General features: G+C 55.4%; 7 protein-coding genes across 7 annotated transcripts; 3 read left to right on the top strand and 4 right to left on the bottom strand.

Annotated features, from left to right (window-relative positions):
• Window positions 1-1,585: 1,585 nt before the first annotated feature.
• JN550_006060 (uncharacterized protein) lies at window positions 1,586-4,361 on the top strand (the record flags this gene model as incomplete). Its single annotated transcript, XM_049317757.1, has 4 exons — window positions 1,586-1,677; window positions 1,768-2,196; window positions 2,256-4,006; window positions 4,066-4,361. The coding sequence occupies 4 exons, from the start codon at window positions 1,586-1,588 to the stop codon at window positions 4,359-4,361; spliced, it is 2,568 nt and encodes an 855-aa protein (XP_049171946.1).
• A 205-nt stretch (window positions 4,362-4,566) lies between these two features.
• Window positions 4,567-5,664, bottom strand: JN550_006059 (uncharacterized protein; the record flags this gene model as incomplete). The annotated part of the gene is made up of 1 exon (XM_049317755.1): window positions 4,567-5,664. One exon carries the CDS (start codon window positions 5,662-5,664, stop codon window positions 4,567-4,569), a length of 1,098 nt encoding a protein of 365 aa, XP_049171945.1.
• A 767-nt stretch (window positions 5,665-6,431) lies between these two features.
• JN550_006058 (uncharacterized protein) lies at window positions 6,432-8,576 on the top strand (the record flags this gene model as incomplete). The annotated part of the gene is made up of 4 exons (XM_049317754.1): window positions 6,432-6,514; window positions 6,577-6,725; window positions 6,782-8,404; window positions 8,473-8,576. The coding sequence occupies 4 exons, from the start codon at window positions 6,432-6,434 to the stop codon at window positions 8,574-8,576; spliced, it is 1,959 nt and encodes a 652-aa protein (XP_049171944.1).
• A 1,172-nt stretch (window positions 8,577-9,748) lies between these two features.
• On the bottom strand, window positions 9,749-12,643 carry JN550_006057 (uncharacterized protein; the record flags this gene model as incomplete). The annotated part of the gene is made up of 4 exons (XM_049317753.1): window positions 9,749-10,278; window positions 10,336-10,601; window positions 10,713-11,984; window positions 12,030-12,643. 4 exons carry the CDS (start codon window positions 12,641-12,643, stop codon window positions 9,749-9,751), a joined length of 2,682 nt encoding a protein of 893 aa, XP_049171943.1.
• A 1,046-nt stretch (window positions 12,644-13,689) lies between these two features.
• JN550_006056 (uncharacterized protein) lies at window positions 13,690-16,352 on the bottom strand (the record flags this gene model as incomplete). The annotated part of the gene is made up of 2 exons (XM_049317752.1): window positions 13,690-16,046; window positions 16,154-16,352. 2 exons carry the CDS (start codon window positions 16,350-16,352, stop codon window positions 13,690-13,692), a joined length of 2,556 nt encoding a protein of 851 aa, XP_049171942.1.
• Window positions 16,353-17,245: 893 nt separating this feature from the next.
• JN550_006055 (uncharacterized protein) lies at window positions 17,246-18,079 on the top strand (the record flags this gene model as incomplete). Its single annotated transcript, XM_049317751.1, has 1 exon — window positions 17,246-18,079. One exon carries the CDS (start codon window positions 17,246-17,248, stop codon window positions 18,077-18,079), a length of 834 nt encoding a protein of 277 aa, XP_049171941.1.
• A 592-nt stretch (window positions 18,080-18,671) lies between these two features.
• Window positions 18,672-20,752, bottom strand: JN550_006054 (uncharacterized protein; the record flags this gene model as incomplete). The annotated part of the gene is made up of 3 exons (XM_049317750.1): window positions 18,672-19,882; window positions 19,943-20,602; window positions 20,665-20,752. 3 exons carry the CDS (start codon window positions 20,750-20,752, stop codon window positions 18,672-18,674), a joined length of 1,959 nt encoding a protein of 652 aa, XP_049171940.1.
• Window positions 20,753-20,825: the final 73 nt, after the last annotated feature.

Here is a 20,825-nt window from a genome sequence, read left to right as displayed (position 1 = left end):
GGCCGAAGACCTTTGTTTCGCCCCCGCGGACAACGAGGCTGCACGTAAGACGAGGCTGTGACTGGACAGCTTGAGGCTTCTGCGATGTGAAGAGGGTTTGCATGGCAGCCCATTATTCAGCACTCCCCTAGGCTACGCTACATTGGGGGCCCGCGCGGGTATCACCAATCAACTATTTGTCTGAAACATCCAACCAAGTCAATCTTATATATTGCTTGATTATGTGAGCCATATGTAGTAGACTTGGACTTGTTCTTCGTTCTACCATGTCGATGACATTACAAGCAATGGACACTGCACCCGGCACGGCCATTCTATCGGATAGATGGGAGACTTTGGGCGACAGAAAAGGATTCGGAAGGAGTACCAATTCAGTACGCCATTCTTTAACCGAAGGCTGGGCTGCCGTCTACTACACGCACCTGTATTTCCTGTCGCAGGCTACACGATTTCATTGGAATAACATATACCTGCAAGCTCAAGCTCTACAGAGGTGGAAGATGGTACAAGTAGTGGACTAGATATATTGATGGTCCTGCGCAATAGAAGCGTACTTCCCTTTGTGGATAAAACGGAACGACAACCGCCTTGGGCACCGAAAATGTGTGGCTGCCGTGTTGGAATGTCACAACTGCCTGGATGCGTCGATGGGGGCCACCACTGTGTTTGGACGGTGAATGTCGACAGGACCATTATCAGGTAAGTCTGAGTTGTGTGAGATACAAAGCCCTCTCGAATGACGCAAGCACATATGCAGCCTGACGGAGGAACTGCTAGGAATCTCGAACCTACCTATGTAGCTATGGGGGCTCTGTAGAGCAATTAGACTTCGCGGCAGTTGAGCAATGCGGCGTCTGCAAACAAGGTCTTGCAACATTCCCCAGGTTGGACTCGACAAAGAAGCCGAGTTGCAGAGGAAGCAAGACATGACAACTCATAAAACGTCAACCACAAGGGTCCACAGACTGATCGAGTCCAAGCCACCATCCCCAGTCCCATAGCAACTCCATCTGATCTCCATCCACCATAGCTCCGCTCCATATCTACAGTAAGAGGTACGGTACCTACAGTAAACAGCGCCAAAAAGAAAGGGTCCCCCTCGTGGCCAGAGCGCATGTGACGGACCGATCAAGTGGCAGCGGGCGGACCTTGGGGCGGGGACCGGATCCAGCGCAGACGCCGGGCTCCCATTGGCCGGCGGGAGGTGACAAGGGTGTCCCTTGCCGATGTCATTTCTACACAAACCCAAGCAGGCCAAGGACGGGGGGCCAGCAAGCCAGCAAGCCAGAAGTCAGAAGCCAAGCCAGGGTTCGGTTGATCGAGTGATCTGGTCTCCTGGCCATTAAAATAACGAACCCACATTCGCACTGCTCATCCGTCCCATTGTGTGCGCCCGCCGCCAAGCTGCCACTCGTCGTCACCAACAGGAGCAGCAGCAGTAGCACCAGCAGCACCAGCGCCAGCACCAGCAGCATACACTACCGAGCCAACCACGACGAACCCCCCGGGGCATGGCATTTTGCATGTTTGCTTTCATGACCGACGTACAGCTTGCTTCTTGCCCGTGCCAGCGCAACCCGCAACCATGAACGGACACTTCGCCTCCGTCGGCGATGAGCCCACCAAGGCTCAGTATGAACACGGCGTCCAGGTCATCGACGAGGACAAGGAGTTCAAGTGCGTAGCTCCCTCGCAGCCTCCAGCCCACCCTCGCGTTCGTCCCACGACTGCGCTTCTCTGCCGTCGCTAACTGAAGCTTGCCCCCAGCTCCAAAATCAATGCCTACCTCCGGGTCACAGATGTCGCCGAGTCCGGCTTCAACTACCACCTGATATCCGTCTTCGGCTCCCAGTCCACCGGCAAGTCGACCCTCCTCAACCACCTCTTCGGCACCGAGTTCAATGTCATGTCCGAGTCGGAACGCCGCCAGACCACCAAGGGAATATGGATGTCCAAGAACAAGAAGGGCTCCATGGCCGACAACATCCTGGTCATGGACGTCGAGGGCACCGACGGTCGCGAGCGAGGCGAGGACCAGGACTTCGAGAGAAAGAGCGCCCTCTTTGCCCTGGCCACCAGTGAGGTCCTGATCGTCAACATCTGGGAACACCAGGTCGGTCTGTATCAGGGAGCCAACATGGGCCTCCTCAAGACCGTCTTCGAGGTCAACCTCCAGCTCTTCCTGAAGGACAAGCAGTACGTGTTGCGCCCCTGCCAGATTACAAACCACATTCTCGGACTAACCCTGCTGCCAGGTCGAACCCACGATCGCTGCTGTTCTTCGTCATCCGCGACCACATCGGCAATACCCCCCTGTCGAACCTGCAGAACACCTTGCTGCAAGATCTTGGGAAGCTGTGGTCGTCCATCTCCAAGCCGCCCGGACTGGAGAACTCGCGCATAGAGGACTACTTCGACTTTGCCTTCTCCGCCCTGCCCCACAAGATCCTCCAGCCCGATAAGTTCGTGACCGAGGTTGATAAGCTGGGCCGGCGCTTCGTGGCTGGCAGCCGAAGTGGCAAGGTCCTTGGCCAACATGGCGACCAAGAGCTCGATGGTGGTGTTTTCCTTCCCGAGTACCACCGCAGAATCCCTGCCGATGGATTTTCTGTCTACGCCGAGGGGGTCTGGGACCAGATTGTCAACAACAAGGATCTGGACCTGCCGACGCAACAGGAGCTGTTGGCCCAATTCCGATGCGACGAAATTTCGAGAGAGTCCCTTATTGCCTTTGATGAGGTCGTCACCCCTCTCGAGGATAAGCAGACTGAGGCTGTGCGCATCGGGAAGCCGTTCGTACTACCGGGCCTGGGCAAGACGGGCAGTGCGGCACGCGAAAAGTGCTTGAAATTATTTGAAGTTTCTGCCAGCAGATATCACAAGGCCGTCTTCAAGCGGAAGCACCAAGAGCTTGAGAACAAGATCGACCAGCGTCTGAAGGCTCTCTACCAGGCCCAGGTCTCAGCAATCCACAAGTCCGGAGTTGCCACGTTTAGCGAAGCTGTCTCAAGTGCTGTCAAGGCCGGGCAGAAGTCGGGCGGCGCATATGAGTTCGCCGAGATTGTCGACGCAGAGAAGACAAAGACTCTGGAGTTCTTCAAAACAGAGGCTCAGAGCTTGGCAATCCAGGGTGTGCCTTGGACGAACTTCAAGTCGCAGTATCTCCTGTTCGAAAAGGAGCTGGATGAGGTCAGCGCCAAGCTGAGAAAAGAGGAGATGCGAAGACTGGCGACAAGAGTTGAGCGATGGGTAAAGTCTCGTCTCGGGGATGCCATCGGCCTGGAGTTCAACAAGCTGGGTTCCGGCCGAGGTGGCTCGGGTGCTCCCGAGGAGGGAGAGAAACCGCCGACAGAGAAGGATCTCTGGGACCGTATCTGGAGCGCTTTCGTGGACATCGTCAAGGAGGCCGAAAGCCGCTTTGCGGACCGCGCGAAAAGCTTCGAGGCGAGCCAGGATGAGGTGGACGTCGGGCTTTGGCGTCTGCGGCGCAAGAGTTGGGTTGCTCTCCGCGAGAGAATCGAAGAGGAGGTCATGGAAGGCAACATCCTGCTCAAGCTCCGCGAGAACTTTGAAGACAAGTTCCGATACGACGAGGCGGGAGTTCCGCGGATCTGGCGTCCAACCGACGACATCGAGGGCATCTACACCAAGGCACGGGAATCGACCCTCGGGCTCATTCCCCTCTTGTCGAGGTTCAGGCTGGCCGCAACCTATGGACCCCCTGACCTTCCTGATTTCATCGGGCACCAACCTTCGGGCGCGGAGCCTGAGGACGAGGATGATCTCACGCCCATCGGTGGCGTCGACGAAGAGGACGGCAAGAGCCTGGAAGAGGAGATGACAGTCTTGAGCGAGAGCAAGCGCCAAGACCTCGTCGTCCGGTTCAAGAAGATGGCAGATGGCGTCTACGTCGAGGCCAAGCGCAGTGCCATTGGAGGAGTCGCACAGGTGCCATTTTATTTCTATGGGATACTCTTGGCACTTGGCTGGAATGAGTTGCTCACAGGTAAGTTCCCTACTTTTCATGCGCATGGCTGGCCAGTCCACTGACCCCGTTCTGTACAGTCCTCCGCAACCCCATGCTTTTCGTGCTCCTTCTCCTGGTTCTGGGCGGCACCTATGTCGCCTACAGCCTCAACCTGCTCGGCCCGATGATGCAGATGAGCAACGCGGCCTGGGGCCAGGCCATCGAGATCGGAAAGCAGAAGCTGCGCGAGTTCCTCGAGAACAACGAGACGGCTCGACAGGCCATTGCTATGCCCGCGCGGCGCGACACGGACAACATTAGCATGGACACCCTGGACAGCCGCGGGAAGCGAGCCTCCCAGCGCGCTGCTGCTGATGACGATGATGATTTTTAATAATAGCATAGAAAGAAAAGCAGGGCCTAGAAATGCGGCAGGGTGCAGGATAATAAGATGCATTCGTTCATTCTACAAGATTACGCCGCCAAGTCCCTGAACCCAATCGACATGAGACCCCGTGAAACGCCTTTGCGCCGCCCCAATGATGCCAATCGTCGACACCGGGTATAGTAAATATGAAGTACCAATCCACTTGGCCTCCCTAGAAGGCCTCCAGCCCTACAGGCGTCCCAAACCAGGTACCCAGCTCGTCGGCGTCCTTCTCCCTACTTCCACTGTCGACGAAGAAGTCTGTCACCCGGCTCGTGCCCTCCTCCTCGTCCATGGGCCAGTCCACCTTGACACCCCCCTTACCCTCCAGCATGTCCTTTGCCGTGCCCCAACTGAACCTGCATTCGGGACCCCAGCCAAAGACGGGGTGCATGTTCTGCCTCATCCAGCCAACACATCGCGCATCCGAGGGGTACCCCGAGCCCCAGGCCATGCCGTCCTTCTCGGCCCCGTCCTCCTGGCCCTCCCCCTCGCCGCCGTCGCCGAGCTGCGCGGCCCGCGCCTCGTACAGGCACTCGAGCGCGGCGTCGCGCGTGACCTTGGCGCACACGCTGGCGGCACTGACGCACGGGTACAGGCTGTCGGCCTTCTTGGCGACGGTGATGTGGAGGGTGGGGAAGAGGCGCTCGAGGCGCTTCTGGTAGGCGGCGGGCTGGCCGATGGTGTCGACGTAGATCTCGCGCACGTTGACGCCGCGCGCCAGCACCCCGCGGATCAGCTCGGCCGTCGCGTCCATGGCCTGCGCGTTGAGATTGTACGCCGCCGCCGTCGAGGGCCGCAGCATGTGCGCCCCGATGTCGCGCGCGCTCAGGCTCGCCGTCGCCCACCCGCACGCCGAGTGCAGGTCCGTCCCCGCCGTGCACAGCGAGCGCATCAGCCCCGACCGCACCGCCGGCGTCAGCACCTTGCTGTCGTCGAAGTGGTGCGCCGTCTTCAGCAGCGGGTCCGACAGCGGCAGCGGCAGGTAGAAGACCCCGTAGACCATGGGCCCCAGGACGGGCCCGCGGCCGGCCTCGTCGACGCCCAGGCAGCAGGGCGGGCCTTGGGGCGGGGCGGCGGCCGAGGCCGCTGTGTCTGACGACGGGGAGGTTGTCGAGGGCAGCAGCGACGGTGGGACGGGCGAGTAGTGGGAGAAGGTCTCGCCGCGCAGGAGGGCGTCTCGGTGGACCGAGGGTGGGATGAAGACGTTGGAAGTCGGGGTCTCGAGGGCGAGGTTGGGGGCATCGTCGGTCATTTGCGTGTCTTCCATTGTGGACGGCTCTGTGTGTGTTTCTCGGGCATGCAAATGATGTGTTTTGGGGCCTGAACTTTTGCGTCAAGAGTTGCTGTACAGAGTATGGATTCCCGAGGGGTGGGATGGGCTGGCTGCCTCGGTGATGGTGTAAGTGGGATGACAAGCCCGACTTGTATGCAGTTGTTTTTGCAGTGTCTCGGGTAAAGGAAATGCAGCAAAATCTTCAAAAGGTGTCTGGAAGACTTCCAGCTTTGGCAACAAGACGAAGGCACAGCTGAGCAGGCTGGATTGGTGAGACAGGTTCATGCAAGGCCGAGTTAGCCCTGGTGATGGCCTGGAAATGGGACGCGTCTCGGCCGTTTCTTCACGCGTCGGCCATTTACTGTGTATGTACATAGTGACTTAGAGGGTGCGCCCCATGGGCCGGGCAGCCTGGCGGCCAATCAGAGCCCCAGGACAGCAGCTGTTTAGGCCTCTTTGGTCCCGTCAACCAACGGGCCAGGGGGCCCCCCAGGCTTGCCAGGCGTGCAGGGCCGTAGGGTCCCCGTTGAAATAAACATCGAGACATCCCCACCTCGCCGCCGCGCCTGTGGTTATCCTCGCACGCGTTTTCGAGGCCATCGTCGGATTATCGCACTCGCATCTGCGGCGCCCCGGCAGCATCGTGGTCGCATTGCCCGATTGAGTCCGCTCGCACCACTTCTTGGCACCCGGCAAATCCACACCCGCCCGGCGCGTCTTCACGGCAGGGACACAGAGAGAGAGCTAAAGCTCCATACATCATGGCGCCACGACAGCAGGCGCAGCGGCGCAACACCCAGGCAGCGCCGAGCGAGCATGTCTACGCACTGGGCGTTCGGGGCAGGTATGCGGCTTGCCTACACTCCCCCTGTTCACATGGCATCCACAATGCTAATGCGGGAGTAGAAAGACGGGTGTCGTCCTGGAAGATACCGGCGAGCGCGACGAGTATGGCATGGAGCCCGTGGACAACCTGTTTTCGTCGCCCGAGAAGGAGGCCAATGGCAACATGAATACCCTGTCGGATGACGAGGAGGACATGGATATTGATGAAGGTATGCGCTGGTCCGAGGCAGAAGATAGGCACTCGGCTTACACTTATAACAAACAGTCTCGACCCTGGGTCCGGCAACCGTCGCGCGCATGAGGAGGGAGAGGCTATCGCTACCCAAGGCCCGGTCCCCCGGCAAGACACACCTGAACTCGCCCGCACGCCATAACCCACACATAAACCGCCTGTCGTCGCCCACGAGGGGGAGTTATATCGCCGACGAGGAGCCCGGCAGCAGCCAGACAAAATCCGCAAAGCGGCGCCTGGACTTCTCCAAGGACCCCAAGATGAGGCCAGTCGCCAACGGGCACCCCAAACCGAACGGCTCCAGCCAGGCATCGCAAGCGTCACGGGCCTCCAAGCCCTCTAGGCCGAACGGGTACGGGGACCACGACTCGGAGGAGGAGCACGCTGCTTCACGAGCGCGCAAGCAGAAGGCACCCGTGTTCGAACAAGAAGACGAAGAAGATTCGGAAGAGGACCAGGAGGAAGAGCAAGAGGAAGAGGAAGAAGAAGAGGAGGACGAGGCGGAACCCATGGACTTTCTCGAAACCGGTGGGGACGATTTGGAGCCGCCAGTAGAAGACGAAGAAGAGCCTGAGGAAGAAGATGAGGAGGACGAGGAGCTCGAGCCTGTTGTCGAAGAGCCCAAGAAGCGTGGCCGCAAACCTAAGACTTTGCCGTCTCCGCCAGTGGAAGAAGCCTCGGAGTCTGAACCCGAGCCGGAGGAAGTCAGCGACGAACCCGTCAAAAAGAAGCGAGGCCGCCCAGGGAAGAGAGATTCGCTTCAGGATGCCGAGCCGGCCGTTCAACCTGTGAAACGCGGTCGAGGCCGTCCCTCACTTAATAAGGATAACGAGCCTGACGATGCCGTGGCCGAGGAGCGCCTGGCTAAGAGGCCGAAGACAGAAGCCCCCAAGATCCCAACGACAAAAGGCAAGCCCGGCCGCAAGCGAAAGTCATCAACGGGTGGTGCTGATTCCCCTGTTGCACCCTCGCGGCCCCCCATGCCCAAGAGGCGAAGCCTCGTGAGCATGAGGCGCGACGACCTCGAGATCCGGACTACCCGTTCCGGCCGAGTGTCGACAAAGCCGCTGGAATTCTGGCGCGGTGAGCACTACGACTATGACGAAGAAGAGGAGGATTGCATCGAAGACAAGGGCGGTCGGCGTATCAAGATCGGCAAACAGGTCAAGGGTGTGGTTCGCGTTGAGTACGATGACGACGCGGATAAGCCGAAACGACGTCGAGGCAGACCGGCATCTGGTGCGGTTGGCCGGCCCAGGCGCCGGGTCTCCGACATCGAGGAGGAGATCGAGCGCGAAGAATGGGAAATGGACCCCGGCCGCATGACCGGCGAGTGCATATACTGGTACCCACAGTTCGAGTTCAACCCGCCGGCGGACGAGGACCAGGTCGAGGTGATGGAGGAGGAGCTGGCCATCTCGGAGTCGGCCATCCAGATGAAGGACATCAAGGACGCCACGTTCCGCTTCGCCAAGACCATGACGACGCCCTTCTTCGGGTCCGGCATCGTCGACCTGCCCCCGCACTCGGAGAAGCGCACCAAGAACGCGAGGAAGATGCAGATGGTCTTCTTCGTGCACTACGGCAACGTCGAGGTCACGGTCGCGTCCACTGTGTTCCGGATCACCAAGGGCGGCATGTGGTTTGTGCCACGAGGTATGTTCTGCAGAATCTGCCCATTCTTGGGACGGAAAGACACGAATACTGACATTTTCTCCCTTTAGGTAATCACTACAGCATAGTAAACGACACAGACAGACCAGCGCGCATGTTCTTCTGCCAGGGCTGCGAGGTCCTGGTCTCGGCGGCTGAGAGCCAGGAGTTATAAACCCATACCTATCTGTATAGTCCCACTCTTTGCGGGCTCGGGGGGTTCAGGGGTTCCACGTGGAGGGGAGTACTTTTTGTCCAAAGCAAAGTAGTACAGAGATATAAAGGGCAGAGTTACGCAGAGTATGAGTACAGTGCTTGATCTTTTTCTGACGGTCCAAAGGGGGGGTTTTCCCAAACCCGGCGTTTTCGGGTTCTCGTCGGTTTTTGTTTTTAGCAATGATACCACTCGTTGGCCAGGGTTTCTGGCTTGCAGCGATATGGAAATGTTCTTTTAGTATTATGATGCTATGTTGGCTTACGTATTCACGTTATGAGAGCCAAGAGCCTCTGCCGCTCGTGCGTATTTTCGTGTTGCAACTTTTGATACAGCTGCTTGGGCTGGGTTGGGTACCCTGTGCTGCAGACCTGTATAGGCGATGGGACTACACAATCGCAGGGTAGATGAAAGTCCAATAAAGACCAGCTTGGAGCCTGCTCGTTGATGGTGGCCAACCGCAGTCCCTGCCTGCATCAGGACGTAGTCCAGAGGGCGTGGTCGGAACCCGGTTTCTTGACTCGATACGCCCACGAGTTGGCGCTGCTTCCATCATCCTTGCATCTATTTGTCCATTGACCCAGTACAGATACAACCTGCCTGCATGGTCAGCATTAAGGGTCACTTCACTGCAAATTTAACCCCCACAAGGGGCCTGGTCGCCAAGGAACACTCCTGCCTTGCCACTCTCCGCAGCCCTCCAACATGTCGCATAGACGTTGTCCCGCAACGCTGAAGATGGTTTAAGTGTCGATGGCCTTGAACACGGGATCTTTTTATTTGATGTTTCCGGCGTTTTCAAACAAACAAGCTATGTTCAGTGCCTCGTATTTCAGCAGAAGGGTACCGGTCCCGTGGGCTCTCGTTCGAGGTTTTCTAATTTACTTCGAAGTCGGCAGTATATCCACAGAACCCAGTTTTTGATCATGGGCCCGGAAGCGAAGGGCTGACACATATTATATCAAGGTTGGCCAAATACAGGCATTATCGAATGCAGGGCTGTAGTTGGCAACGGCAGGGGAACATTCCTCCCTATGAAGATGATAATACCACGAACGCAGTTGACCAACCCGAGAGCTTTATACATGAACGCACCATTGCCGTTGAATCTGGAAGATCAATTTGATATCGGTCTATGACCACGGCTTCGACGAGCTTTGATCCGTCGAGCCGGACCCAAGCCAGGACCCGTATCCAGAGTCCGACCACTTCTCTGCGAGTGGGACATCATATCCGGGGACCGTAGGGTCAAGATCCCAAGTGACATCCGTCAAGCTTTCCATAGGAAAGTCGAAGTCAAGTAAAAAGGGTGGCTGCAAAGAAGAGAGCATAGGGTCCTGGTCATTTGGCTCGTTCTCCACCGCCTGCACCAAGGAGCTTTGCTGCTCGTTGGTGGTCCTCACTGGCCCCGACACCAGCTCGACGTCTGTTGGCTCAGAGATCGTGGTTGGCATGTTTGTTGAGTTATTAGGTGACTGGAAATCGCGGTACAGTTGACGAACTAGGGATTGCACGATATTTGGGAGGCGATTACGAAGATTTGCTGGTCTGTCGGTTCCAAGCAGCGAGTCCAGCTCGCCGTATAGTCGGCCAGGTAGCGTCTGAGAGATGTGGCGGCAGAAGTCTTGTAGGTCGTGGTGCTGAGTATCGGTTCGTTCGTAATCTACATACCTCACCTGATTAGAGAATAGGCTAATTCGCAGGCGACAGAAAGACTCACAAGGGCTAGGGACTATGATATCCTCAGGGAAGATTGTCTGATACATGGTGCGCCATCGTGCCTCCTCGGATGCGTCTGATACTCGGGCCCTTGATTTGAGCTTCTTGAGCGTGTCCTTATTGACTTCGTCGCGTGTCGCAACATCACGGAGTGTGCACGCCTCCTCGTTTCTCTCATGATCACACAGCGACTGGTTCGAGTCGAAAACACTTTGACACCGGTTGCATCGATGATCCGGTGCCTTGTGGCGACGATATATATGTTCCCTGCCGAATACGTTAGTACGGTGAGACGATGCTAGACAGAACAGGAGGCCATACTTGACTCTATGGACAGTTACCCAACCCGGGCCAGAGCATCCACGTGCGGTTACATACCACCGTGCGTCGTGCTTGAAGAATGGACATGCAAACCTCTGCTCTCGATGGCCTGTTTTGCTTCTCTTGCTAGGATGGCCCAATCTATCCTCATCGTCCCCGTCCCCGTCCCCGTCCCCGTCCCCTTCTCCATTGGCTCCATCACCAGAGTCGTCACCCTGCCTGTCTTTGCGCTTGCGATTGCTGTTGGAGTTCTGTTGTGAAGAGCCACCATTAGACATGGTACTCCTTGTATGGCCTGATTGCCCCGAGGCTTGCTGCTGGGATGAGCCGTTACTCTGATCAGCTTGAGCCAGAATCAACGAGACCTTGGCTTGCAGCCGGGAATTGAACCATATCATGAACCTTTCTAGAGCCTTTTTGTTCTTTTGATGATTTCGTTCTTTCAATTCACTTGACTCATCCTCCCTGCAATTGGCTGGTGTCTCTGTGGTGCCAGTACCACCAGGCTGAGAGGAACTGGAAGCCGTTATGTTGGTGTCCTGCTCAGGCGAATCCATAATATCCGTGGGCGAATAACGTTCTGATTTTCTCAGCTCAGTGGCACTCTCTGTCGCTGTCGATGGCGCAGGTACAGACTGGGATTTGCTGGACTCAACTCCCGGCTCGATTTCGACATTCTCGGCTCTTTTAGGCCAGAGAGGATTATGCAAGCACCACATGCCTGTCGTGTCTTCTCGCTGCTTGATAACGCCGTTCAGAAACGCCCACGTCGTTAACGTAGGGTCATTTTCACCCCCAAAAAGTATTGAAGGCTCGAGTCCCTGAGCGGCCTTTGCCAAGTGCTTCGAGACGTGTTCCATCCGCTCATCCCAAGAATTGGGGCCGCTGAACTCAGCAACACAACCGATTGCTGGACATCGCATGTAGTCAGGTAAATGACATCGTAATCTGTGTGCCTTTTCTTGACGCGAACGAACGCGATCTTCCCATTCAGGAATCGTTTTCTTCTCTTTGACTTGTTTCTTGATGGGCTGTGGAATATGCATGCGCCGATAATGCTGCGTATAGAGATCTTTGCGGTTGAAGATGGCACCGTTGGGCAAAGAGGCATGATGATCTAACGAGGGTACACTGTTCGGTAACTTCGAGCAGGCGTCCTCTTGACATAGCCAGTAGTTAAGTAAGAGATGTTGACTGGTTACATGACGTTTCCATTCGTTCTTGCTTGCGAATGTCGAATCACAGCCGGCGAAATTGAAAACGCAGACAAAAGGGCGTGTGTGTTGTTGCTTGATATGCTTCTGGAGACCGCTCTCGTCCTTAAATATCCTATCGGGACAAGAATTGCAGGAAAATCTTCTGTGTGATTCTGACATTTCTGTGTTGTTTGCAGGAGATGAAATTTTTGAAACCGTATGAGATAATCGTGATTTACTTGGCAGGATCTGAAGTCGTCGTTTTGCTGAAACTCGTCTTCTTCCACGCGGTTGGTAGTCTTCGTCGCTGCTGCCACCAAGGCCGTCGTTCTCGACGAAGGCATCCGAGTCTTCTTCGGCCTCATCCTTTCCCATTTGTTCTGTCAGAGGGAGGGGTATTTCATCCCCAATGACTGCGTAACTATCCGAATACGTGGCACTTGGCGCTTGCACTACTTCGAACCGTGTATCGCTAGATTTGAAACCATCAGAATGACTTATCAGTCTATAGCTTTCTCCATCGTTATCATCCCTGTAGTAGCTGAAATGATCTGGTGTGTTGATTTCTGACAGCCCAGTCGAATCGATCAAGTTATAGTAGTTATAGTCGACTGGACTCCCAGATGTCAATGGAGAAACAGAAGTATCTGAGATAGATTTGGGCCGTGAATAGATAGAGTCATGTGACCAACGCTCTAATGGCAGTGCTTCCAACTTGTTATCCTGCTCGATAAAGTCAGGCACAACACCTTCGAGTCCCTCGTCGGCTACCAAGACATCTTGGTAGGACATGGCTGATTAACAGCAATGTCCCAGGTCGGCGGAGCCCACTCCACCTTGAAGCGAGAACTCAGTTGGCTAGATCCGGCCTGGCGTACAAGCCAATCAGTATGAGACGTCAATGTCGTACGCACGAACTCTTTAACGGGATAAGTTAGGAGGACCTTGATGGTGCAGATGCGAGCCAGAGCCTTGTCGGGACCAGGACCGCGAGATATAAGGCTGTAGAGGCAGCTTTGGTCAGATCTTCGAGTTATGCGCAAATGCGCAGAACGATAGCTGTAACTCAAGTCGACCTTATTGGCTCGCTTACTACTGTGCTGCCTTGGGCGTTTGGCCCCCACGATTGCCTTGCAAAGACGGACGGACTCTACATGTGGCTATCCATAGACCCATGTCGTTTTCCCTCATCAGCCCGAGGACTACTTGATATCAATACAGTCTAGAGTGGCGAAACAGTTTTATCAAAAGTCGTCGACTCACCACTGCGCAGGTCAGGTGCTTCCGATCTCAGGACGAGCAGCAAAGTCAGTACTGAATTTCAGTAACCGCTGGATTCATAGACTTGACTTCGTTGCCATGGTTGTCATACCTTGCCAAGACTGATGGTAGACCTATTACAGGTACTAGTGCCCATCTATTATGTTCAGAAAGAACAAGACAGCAGTTTCGAGGTTTGCAAACCTAGGGCTACTATCATCAAGATTGGTATCAGCTGAAAGCCCTCAACACGCTGATCCCGGTTGTGTTGGCCAAAATTAAATGTTTACATTCTACGTAGAGTTATTCATGTTCGACGATTACTAGATTGTGAATGGTCGGCTCAGAACTCTGGCGCGATCCTTGATTTTTCACTGCAATTTTAACCCTCACGAGCACAGTGAGCCGTGATACGTTGGTCTTGGTGCCACCACCTTATCAACCGATGAAGTCTACTTTATGCTTTACAGATTCAATTCGAGTGGATGCCTACAACTAGAAAATGAGATGGGTATATAGGCCCGAATGTACCACCGTCCCTGTTTCGTATATATACAATGCTTCAACGCTCTCTAATACTAGTACTGGGTACCCAGTGTTTTCTTAAGCACTGCCATATCCTTTTCGTATCCTTCCACCTTCTTCTGGGCCGTTTCCAGCTTGGTCAACAAGTAGTTGATGCGGCCAGCAGTCTGGGGCGGGTGTCTGGGCAGCCCACCAAGCAGCGCCAGCTCGTTCTCGGCCTTGTCGATGTTCTTGGCTTCGATCTTAGCCAGCTCGGTCAGAACGGCAAGATCCATCTTGGCTGTCAAAACCGGGTCTTCTGTCAGCTGTTTGAAAGCAGCCTTATAAACAGGTTTGCCGGGTATGATCTTCTGGGGGCGGCCATTGTGGCTCTTGACGGTAATGAGTTCAGCGTTGGCAAGTCCCTCAAGGGCAGATTCGCCATCAGGAGCAGTCAGCGAGGATGCGAAAGTGTTTGACAGGACAATTTCGTTGTAGCGGAGGTTGTCGTTCTTTGCTAGCTCCTTGATCAGATACCAAACCTGCTCAACAGACCAGTACTTTCCGGTGCCTTCAGTCTTGCCGCCTCCAGCCAGTAGAAACATCTTCAGCAACTCCGAAGCCGATTGATCTGTTATCTCGGCAACGGCTTCCTTTGGTGTCTGCCCTGCCTTCAAACGGCGGGCAAGGAACTCCAAATCGGTCAGACGTCCGCCAAGGGTACCAATGCATGCTTCAAGACCCTTCAGTTGAGGATGTTTCTTGATCTTGGGAGGTAACTTCTCGTCGTTGTCATCCGTCTCAATTTCCTCGATTGGCTCATCATCACCCTCCAGATGACTTATCACGAATCGCTTGGCCACGTCAGGAGAGAGATCTCCCAGGGCAACTTGACGAAAGACGCGGTCGGGAAGCGATTTCGAGAGAGACTTTGAGTAAGACGAGTCGTTGGTGAGGAAAATTACATGAGCCACATTCGACTGCACAAGTGTGGCAGCCCACTCTGCAATCTTGTCGTACACAATAGTGTTGCCTTCCGCGTTCTTGTGGAGGAAGTTATCAATGACAACAACAGATCGTTTCTCGGGGTGGCCTTCCAACCAGGCATCGACGGGAAGTGACGCGTCGACATCCTCCTTCTTGCGGCCTGCAATATCGATTTCGCTCAACGCCTCAGCAGTGGTTTGCAAAATCTTCTGAAGTTGAGACTCCAAGGTCTCAGAGAAACCAGCCTTGACGCCAGTCGTGGATTGGACAGCCAAGTCGGCCATGCTGCTCATGCTGTTGGCCCACGAGAAGATGGGTCGATATCCAACCTCGGCAGCCATCTTCTTGATCGTCGCTGACTCACCACGGGCTTCTACGATAGGTTTGCAGTCAAGGACCAAGACATTTCGTCGACCTTTTAGTGCTTGCTCGATAACGACCTCCTTCTTGCCAGAGCCACGAGGCCCTTGAACAACAATGAAGGTCTCGGCAGTCTCCATCAGCCATTTTTGGATTTGGTCAATCACATCTTTCCGATGGCTAAATATGGCATTAAGCCCAGCTTGTTCCGCCTTGTGCCGGCTGAAGGTGAAGATGTCGGATGTTTGGCGTCTGAGCCACCTGTAGAGTCTGCTGTTGCTCAGACGGAACTTTCGCTGAACGTGCGCCTTGACGAAAAACGATCGAATTGGATCGAAGACGACGACAGTGATACCGGTGAGGAGAGCGACGAGGATAGGAATGACGATCCTGGGGTGATTCGTCATCCAGTTCCAGATGTTGTGGGCTTTCACCTTTTCCTCGTACGACATGCGTAGTTTCGTGCCTGTCTTGCCTCCGCCGAGCTCTTGGGAGACGACAAATCCATGTAGACAATTCCTGGCCATGATGGCATCCCTGACAAAGGCGAAATCCACGTAGGCGTATTTCGGGACCACTTTGGAATCAAAAGGCTGTGAAGAAATCTCGGCGATCTTGCCGTATTTGCGAAATATGGAGTACAGGTCCTCCTGCGATAGTTCGACCGCTTCCTCACCTGGGTTAGGAGGAACAAACTCGATTCTAAGCCGCCCGTACGGGAATCGATGGAGATCTTCAAGCCACGGCACACCCTTCACGAGGCCGGTCTGGACTCCCCTGAACGGGCTGAAGAATGGCTTGACGGGGCTATTCCGTAGATGTTCTGAGATTACACCTTCGATATCCTTGGCAGGTAGTTCCGAGGGGTGAGAGAATTTGACGAACGCGCCGCCATCTTTGAGTCTGGGCAGAATCTCTGTGACTTTCACAGGTAGACTTTCAGGCAAAGCTCGCTTGACCATGTTAATAGGGTCCATGATGCCCAGACTGGAGCTGTGGAACCGTTTGAGCAGCTCCGAGACATCTCGATCTGGACTTTGCCATGGTGCTCGAAACAGGCCTGTTAACTTGAGCGGGAATAGATCTGGCAAAATGTCAGCCTCCCGTGCCACCAGTATGCTATAAGAAAAGTTGGGAAGAAAACCGAGGGATGGAGGCGTCTGCCCGCAAGAAACTTCGGAAGCAACTCACTGTCAATCCATAAGATGGACTCGTTCGAGGTCTTCGCAATGTGACCGCTCTGCTCATCCCCGGTGGTGGTGGTCTCATTCCGCCTTGGCTGACTGATCGCTGGATGGGTCCTCAGTGCAAGGATGGGACGTGCGTGAAGTCCCACGCTTCTTCGAAGCCCGGCTGGACTTCTGAGGTCCGCGAGACGTCTTGAAAGCATCGCGAGACGTCCTGCTAGCACATTGCTCGGAGAAGTCGCACGGGTTCATAGACCAAGGCCAAGAAGCCTCAAAACAACAGCTTAGCCAGGACTTAGCTTCGCGAGCTGTAGTCTCACGCGATGAGGTCATCAACCACTCAGCTCTCAGCGTGATCAAGCTAGACCGCAAACAGAATGGTCAGATCGAGCGACGAGCAGTGTCCTCGGTGCCCAGGAGAACCCCATATCAGTTGCAGCGGACACCGAGGGAAAATAGCAGTATACGATACCTTGCTTGCGCTTTATTGTATTGTATTTTATCTTCTTAAAGGCTACAAAATTACTAGAATAGACTGATTATAAGTTCCTCGAACAGTTCAGGCCATCTCCAGATGATTTCACCACGACCCAAGATCCAAGCTGCGCCACATGATTATGCGCCACAGATGAAACCGCCACAGCAGTATCTTCGCTGAGAGTCGACTTCGAATGGATGGGAGCGACGGTGAAGATAGGACGAGCTCATTGCCTGCTTCAGCGCCCTTCTTCGTTCTCAGAAGACTGTACTATACACCCTGTACAACAACGTTCGTTTGCACTGTCGACATTTCCCACACAAGGACTCAGCTGCCTCGGAATCTGCAAGCCTCGCAGAGCCACTCGATACCATTGGCCCAGAGCCGACTCGCTACAGCATCGCTGCATAAGATCACGAGACTGCGAGACTGGGAGCCCTGGAGAGGTCGCATTTGATCATCCGTTACCCCTCGCCCGATCTCCCCACCTGAATTGGGACGTCAATTGGGCTTGAACACGCGTTCCCCATACCCTTCTCTCTCTTCTCGGGATTGAACTTCTACATCACCCCCATCCGCTTCTACTACAACATACACACCACATACACTACGGACACGATGGGTTGGTTGTGGTCAGACTCCGCCAAGGGCACCAACAACACCGACAAGACCCTGGCCGGAGCGCCGACGCCAGCGTCGAAACCAGCTGCGCAACCCGAGGCCGGCTACAGCGACCCCGAGATCGCCAAGTTCATGTCACAGCTGCAGACCGAATTCGGGAGCAAGCCCTCAGAGCCAACAGCAGTAGCGCCGCCGCTTTCGACGAAGCCGACGACACAGACCTCCGCCGAGCCGTCGAAACCGTCGTCATCATCGTGGGGGTCATTCTGGGGCGCATCCGCACAGTCCGCCGATACTCTCCCCCCAGAGCCTGCCCTCGCGCCGTCTACTAACCCCAGCCAAGAGCCCGCCGCAACGCCGCAGCATCAGCAGCCGCCGTCGCCGCCCGCCGGGACACCGCAGCGCCTCGACCCGATCTCTGAGTCGCTCCTGCCGACGACCATGTCGTGCCGGCAGGCGCTGGACGCGGCCTTCTACTGCCAGTCGCCGGGTGGGCAGTGGAACGCTGTGTACCGCGAGGGCAACGTGCGGTCGTGTTCGTCCCATTGGGACGACCTATTCTTCTGCATGCGGACGCGGACCATGGGCGGCCCCGTCAAGGAGGAGGCCGTCCGGGACCACTACCGCCAGAAGGAGCTGGCCAAGTACGGGCCTGGGCGCCCGAGCAGCGCCGACGTCTGGGAGCCGCGGCAGGAGAAGGTGCCCGTTGGGAGTGCCTTCCGCGAGAAGTACGAGAAGCCCGATATCAGCGATGAGGAGTGGAGAGTATTGGAGATCCAGAGGAGGAAGGCGATTCAAGAGGCATTAGCAGCTGAAGAGAAGGGTAGATGATTGGGGGTAGCCTGAAAATATCAAAATGAAAGAAGTAATCATCACTCCAACTATTATGAACCCTCCCTCCAATGATTTCCAGCTCGTATCCTTCTTTATTTTTGGTTAGAAAGAGTTACATGACAGAGACTACGGAGGGTGTGAGTGGAAATAGGTCAAAGCAATCCTTCTCAACACCCATGTATCTGTGGCGCCCCTAGGGAGGCCGGTGCCTGGAACCGCCTACGAGAACCAGCCTGGCAACGCCATACACCACATCTTAATAAACCTCCCCTAGCAGGAGGCCCTCTCGAAAAAGAGCTCTCGCGTCGCTATTTTGCAGTCCTTCTGAACTCCATGGCCAGGACAACTTGTAGTTTGATGAATATTTCGTGTTAATGTAATCCATTCACATTGCATTGCAAGACACGGTAAGTTTTTATGAACTATTATCATTGATCCATAGGATGGTCTTCTCTAAAGTACATCCATGCGTCGTGAAATCCTCAACTTTTGGTCCTGTATCGTCATGACATGAGCTCTAAACCATTGATCCCATACCGCCTCGAGTAAACGCCGAAAGGAAAGAACAGGGTATATTGGGTGAAGGCGTTTAGTCAACCTCCTCGACGGTAGGGCCGTCATCACCACCAGCGCCAGGGGCGGCACCGCCAGCGCCAGGGAAGCCGCCGGGACCGCCGGGCATACCGCCGGGCATGCCACCAGCACCGCCAGCACCACCGTAGAACTTCATCATGATGGGGTTGGCAATGCCCTCCAGCTCCTTCTGCTTCTCCTCGTACTCCTCGCGGCTGGCCTGCTGGCTCTCGTCGAGCCAAGCAACGACCTTGTCGATCTCGGCGGTGAGAGTCTCCTTGTCACCAGCCTCAAGCTTCTCCTCGACCTTGGAGTCCTGGAGAGTGTTGCGGAGAGAGTAGGCGTAAGACTCAAGGCCGTTCTTGGCTGCAACACGGCGGCCCTCAGCCTCATCCTCCTCCTTATACTTCTCGGCCTCCGAGAGCATGCGCTCGATCTCCTCCTTGGAGAGACGACCCTTGTCGTTGGTGATGACAATCTTGTTGGACTTGCCAGTACCCTTCTCAACGGCAGAGACGTTCATGATACCGTTGGCATCAAGGTCGAAGGTGACCTCAATCTGGGGAACACCACGGGGGGCAGGGGGAATACCAGTGAGCTCAAACTTGCCCATCAGGTTGTTGTCCTTGGTGCGCTGACGCTCACCCTCGTAGACCTGGATAAGGACACCAGGCTGGTTGTCGGAGAAGGTCGAGAAGACCTCAGACTTCTTGGTGGGGATGGTGGTGTTACGGGGAATGAGCTTGGTCATCATACCACCAGCAGTCTCGATACCGAGAGACAGCGGCGCGACGTCGAGAAGCAGGATCTCGTTGGTCGACTTGGAGCTGGTGTCACCGCTGAGGATAGCAGCCTGGACGGCAGCACCGTAGGCGACAGCCTCATCGGGGTTGATCGACTTGTTGGGCTCCTTTCCGTTGAAGTAGTCGGTGATGAGCTTCTGGACACGGGGGATACGGGTCGAACCACCGACAAGGACGATCTCGTGGACCTGGGACTTGTCGATCTTGGCGTCGGCCAAGACACGGTCGACGGGCTGGAGGGTGGATCGGAAGAGATCCTGGCACAGCTCCTCGAAACGGGCACGAGTGATCGAGGTGTAGAAGTCGATACCCTCGAAGAGAGAGTCGATCTCAATGGAAGTCTGTGCAGAAGAAGAGAGGGTACGCTTGGCACGCTCGCAAGCAGTACGGAGACGGCGGAGAGCACGGGCGTTGGTGGACAGATCTGAATTTTCAGTTAGCATATCTTGATTAACTTTTGAAGGGGTAATCAGGTTTCCCGGACCTTTCTTATGCTTTCTTTTGAATTCGTTAACGAAGTGGTTAACGAGACGGTTGTCGAAGTCCTCACCACCCAGGTGAGTATCACCGGCGGTGGACTTGACCTCGAAGATACCCTCCTCGATGGTCAGGAGCGAAACATCGAAAGTACCACCACCCAAGTCGAAGATGAGGACGTTGCGCTCACCCTCGGTCTTCTTGTCGAGACCATAGGCAATGGCAGCGGCGGTGGGCTCGTTGATAATACGGAGGACGTTGAGGCCCGAGATGAGACCGGCGTCCTTGGTGGCCTGACGCTGAGAGTCGTTGAAGTAGGCAGGGACGGTGATGACAGCGTTGTTGACGGTGCCACCAAGGTAGGCCTCAGCGGTCTCCCTCATCTTGATGAGGATCATGGAGGAGATCTCCTCGGGTGTGAATGTCTTGCTCTCGCCCTTGTACTCGACCTCGACGACGGGCTTGCCAGCCTTGTCGATGACCTTAAAGGGGAAGTGCTTCATGTCGGCCTGAACCTCGGAATCGCTGAACTTGCGACCGATCAGACGCTTGGCGTCAAAGACGGTGTTGTGGGGGTTCATGGCGACCTGGTTCTTGGCGGCATCTCCGATCAATCGCTCGGTGTCGGTGAAAGCGACGAACGAGGGAGTGGTGCGGTTACCCTGGTCTGGACGGCAGTTAGCAGATGCTCAACGTTAAAAAGCGGGCGTCGCCGAGTTCTGGACTTACCATTGGCGATGATCTCAATGCGGTCATCACGGAATACACCTACGCAAGAGTAGGTAGTACCCAGATCGATACCGACGGCAGCGACCATTGTGACGGATGTGTGATGGGTATCTGATGCGGGGTGTTGTGTGAAGATGGGTTGGTGGTTTGCAGGTGCAGAA

Source organism: Neoarthrinium moseri, assembly GCF_022829205.1.
Source record: "Neoarthrinium moseri strain CBS 164.80 chromosome Unknown scaffold20_Wmoseri_CBS_16480, whole genome shotgun sequence".
Taxonomy (NCBI): domain Eukaryota; kingdom Fungi; phylum Ascomycota; class Sordariomycetes; order Amphisphaeriales; family Apiosporaceae; genus Neoarthrinium; species Neoarthrinium moseri.
This window is presented reverse-complemented; position numbering and strand designations above follow the sequence as displayed.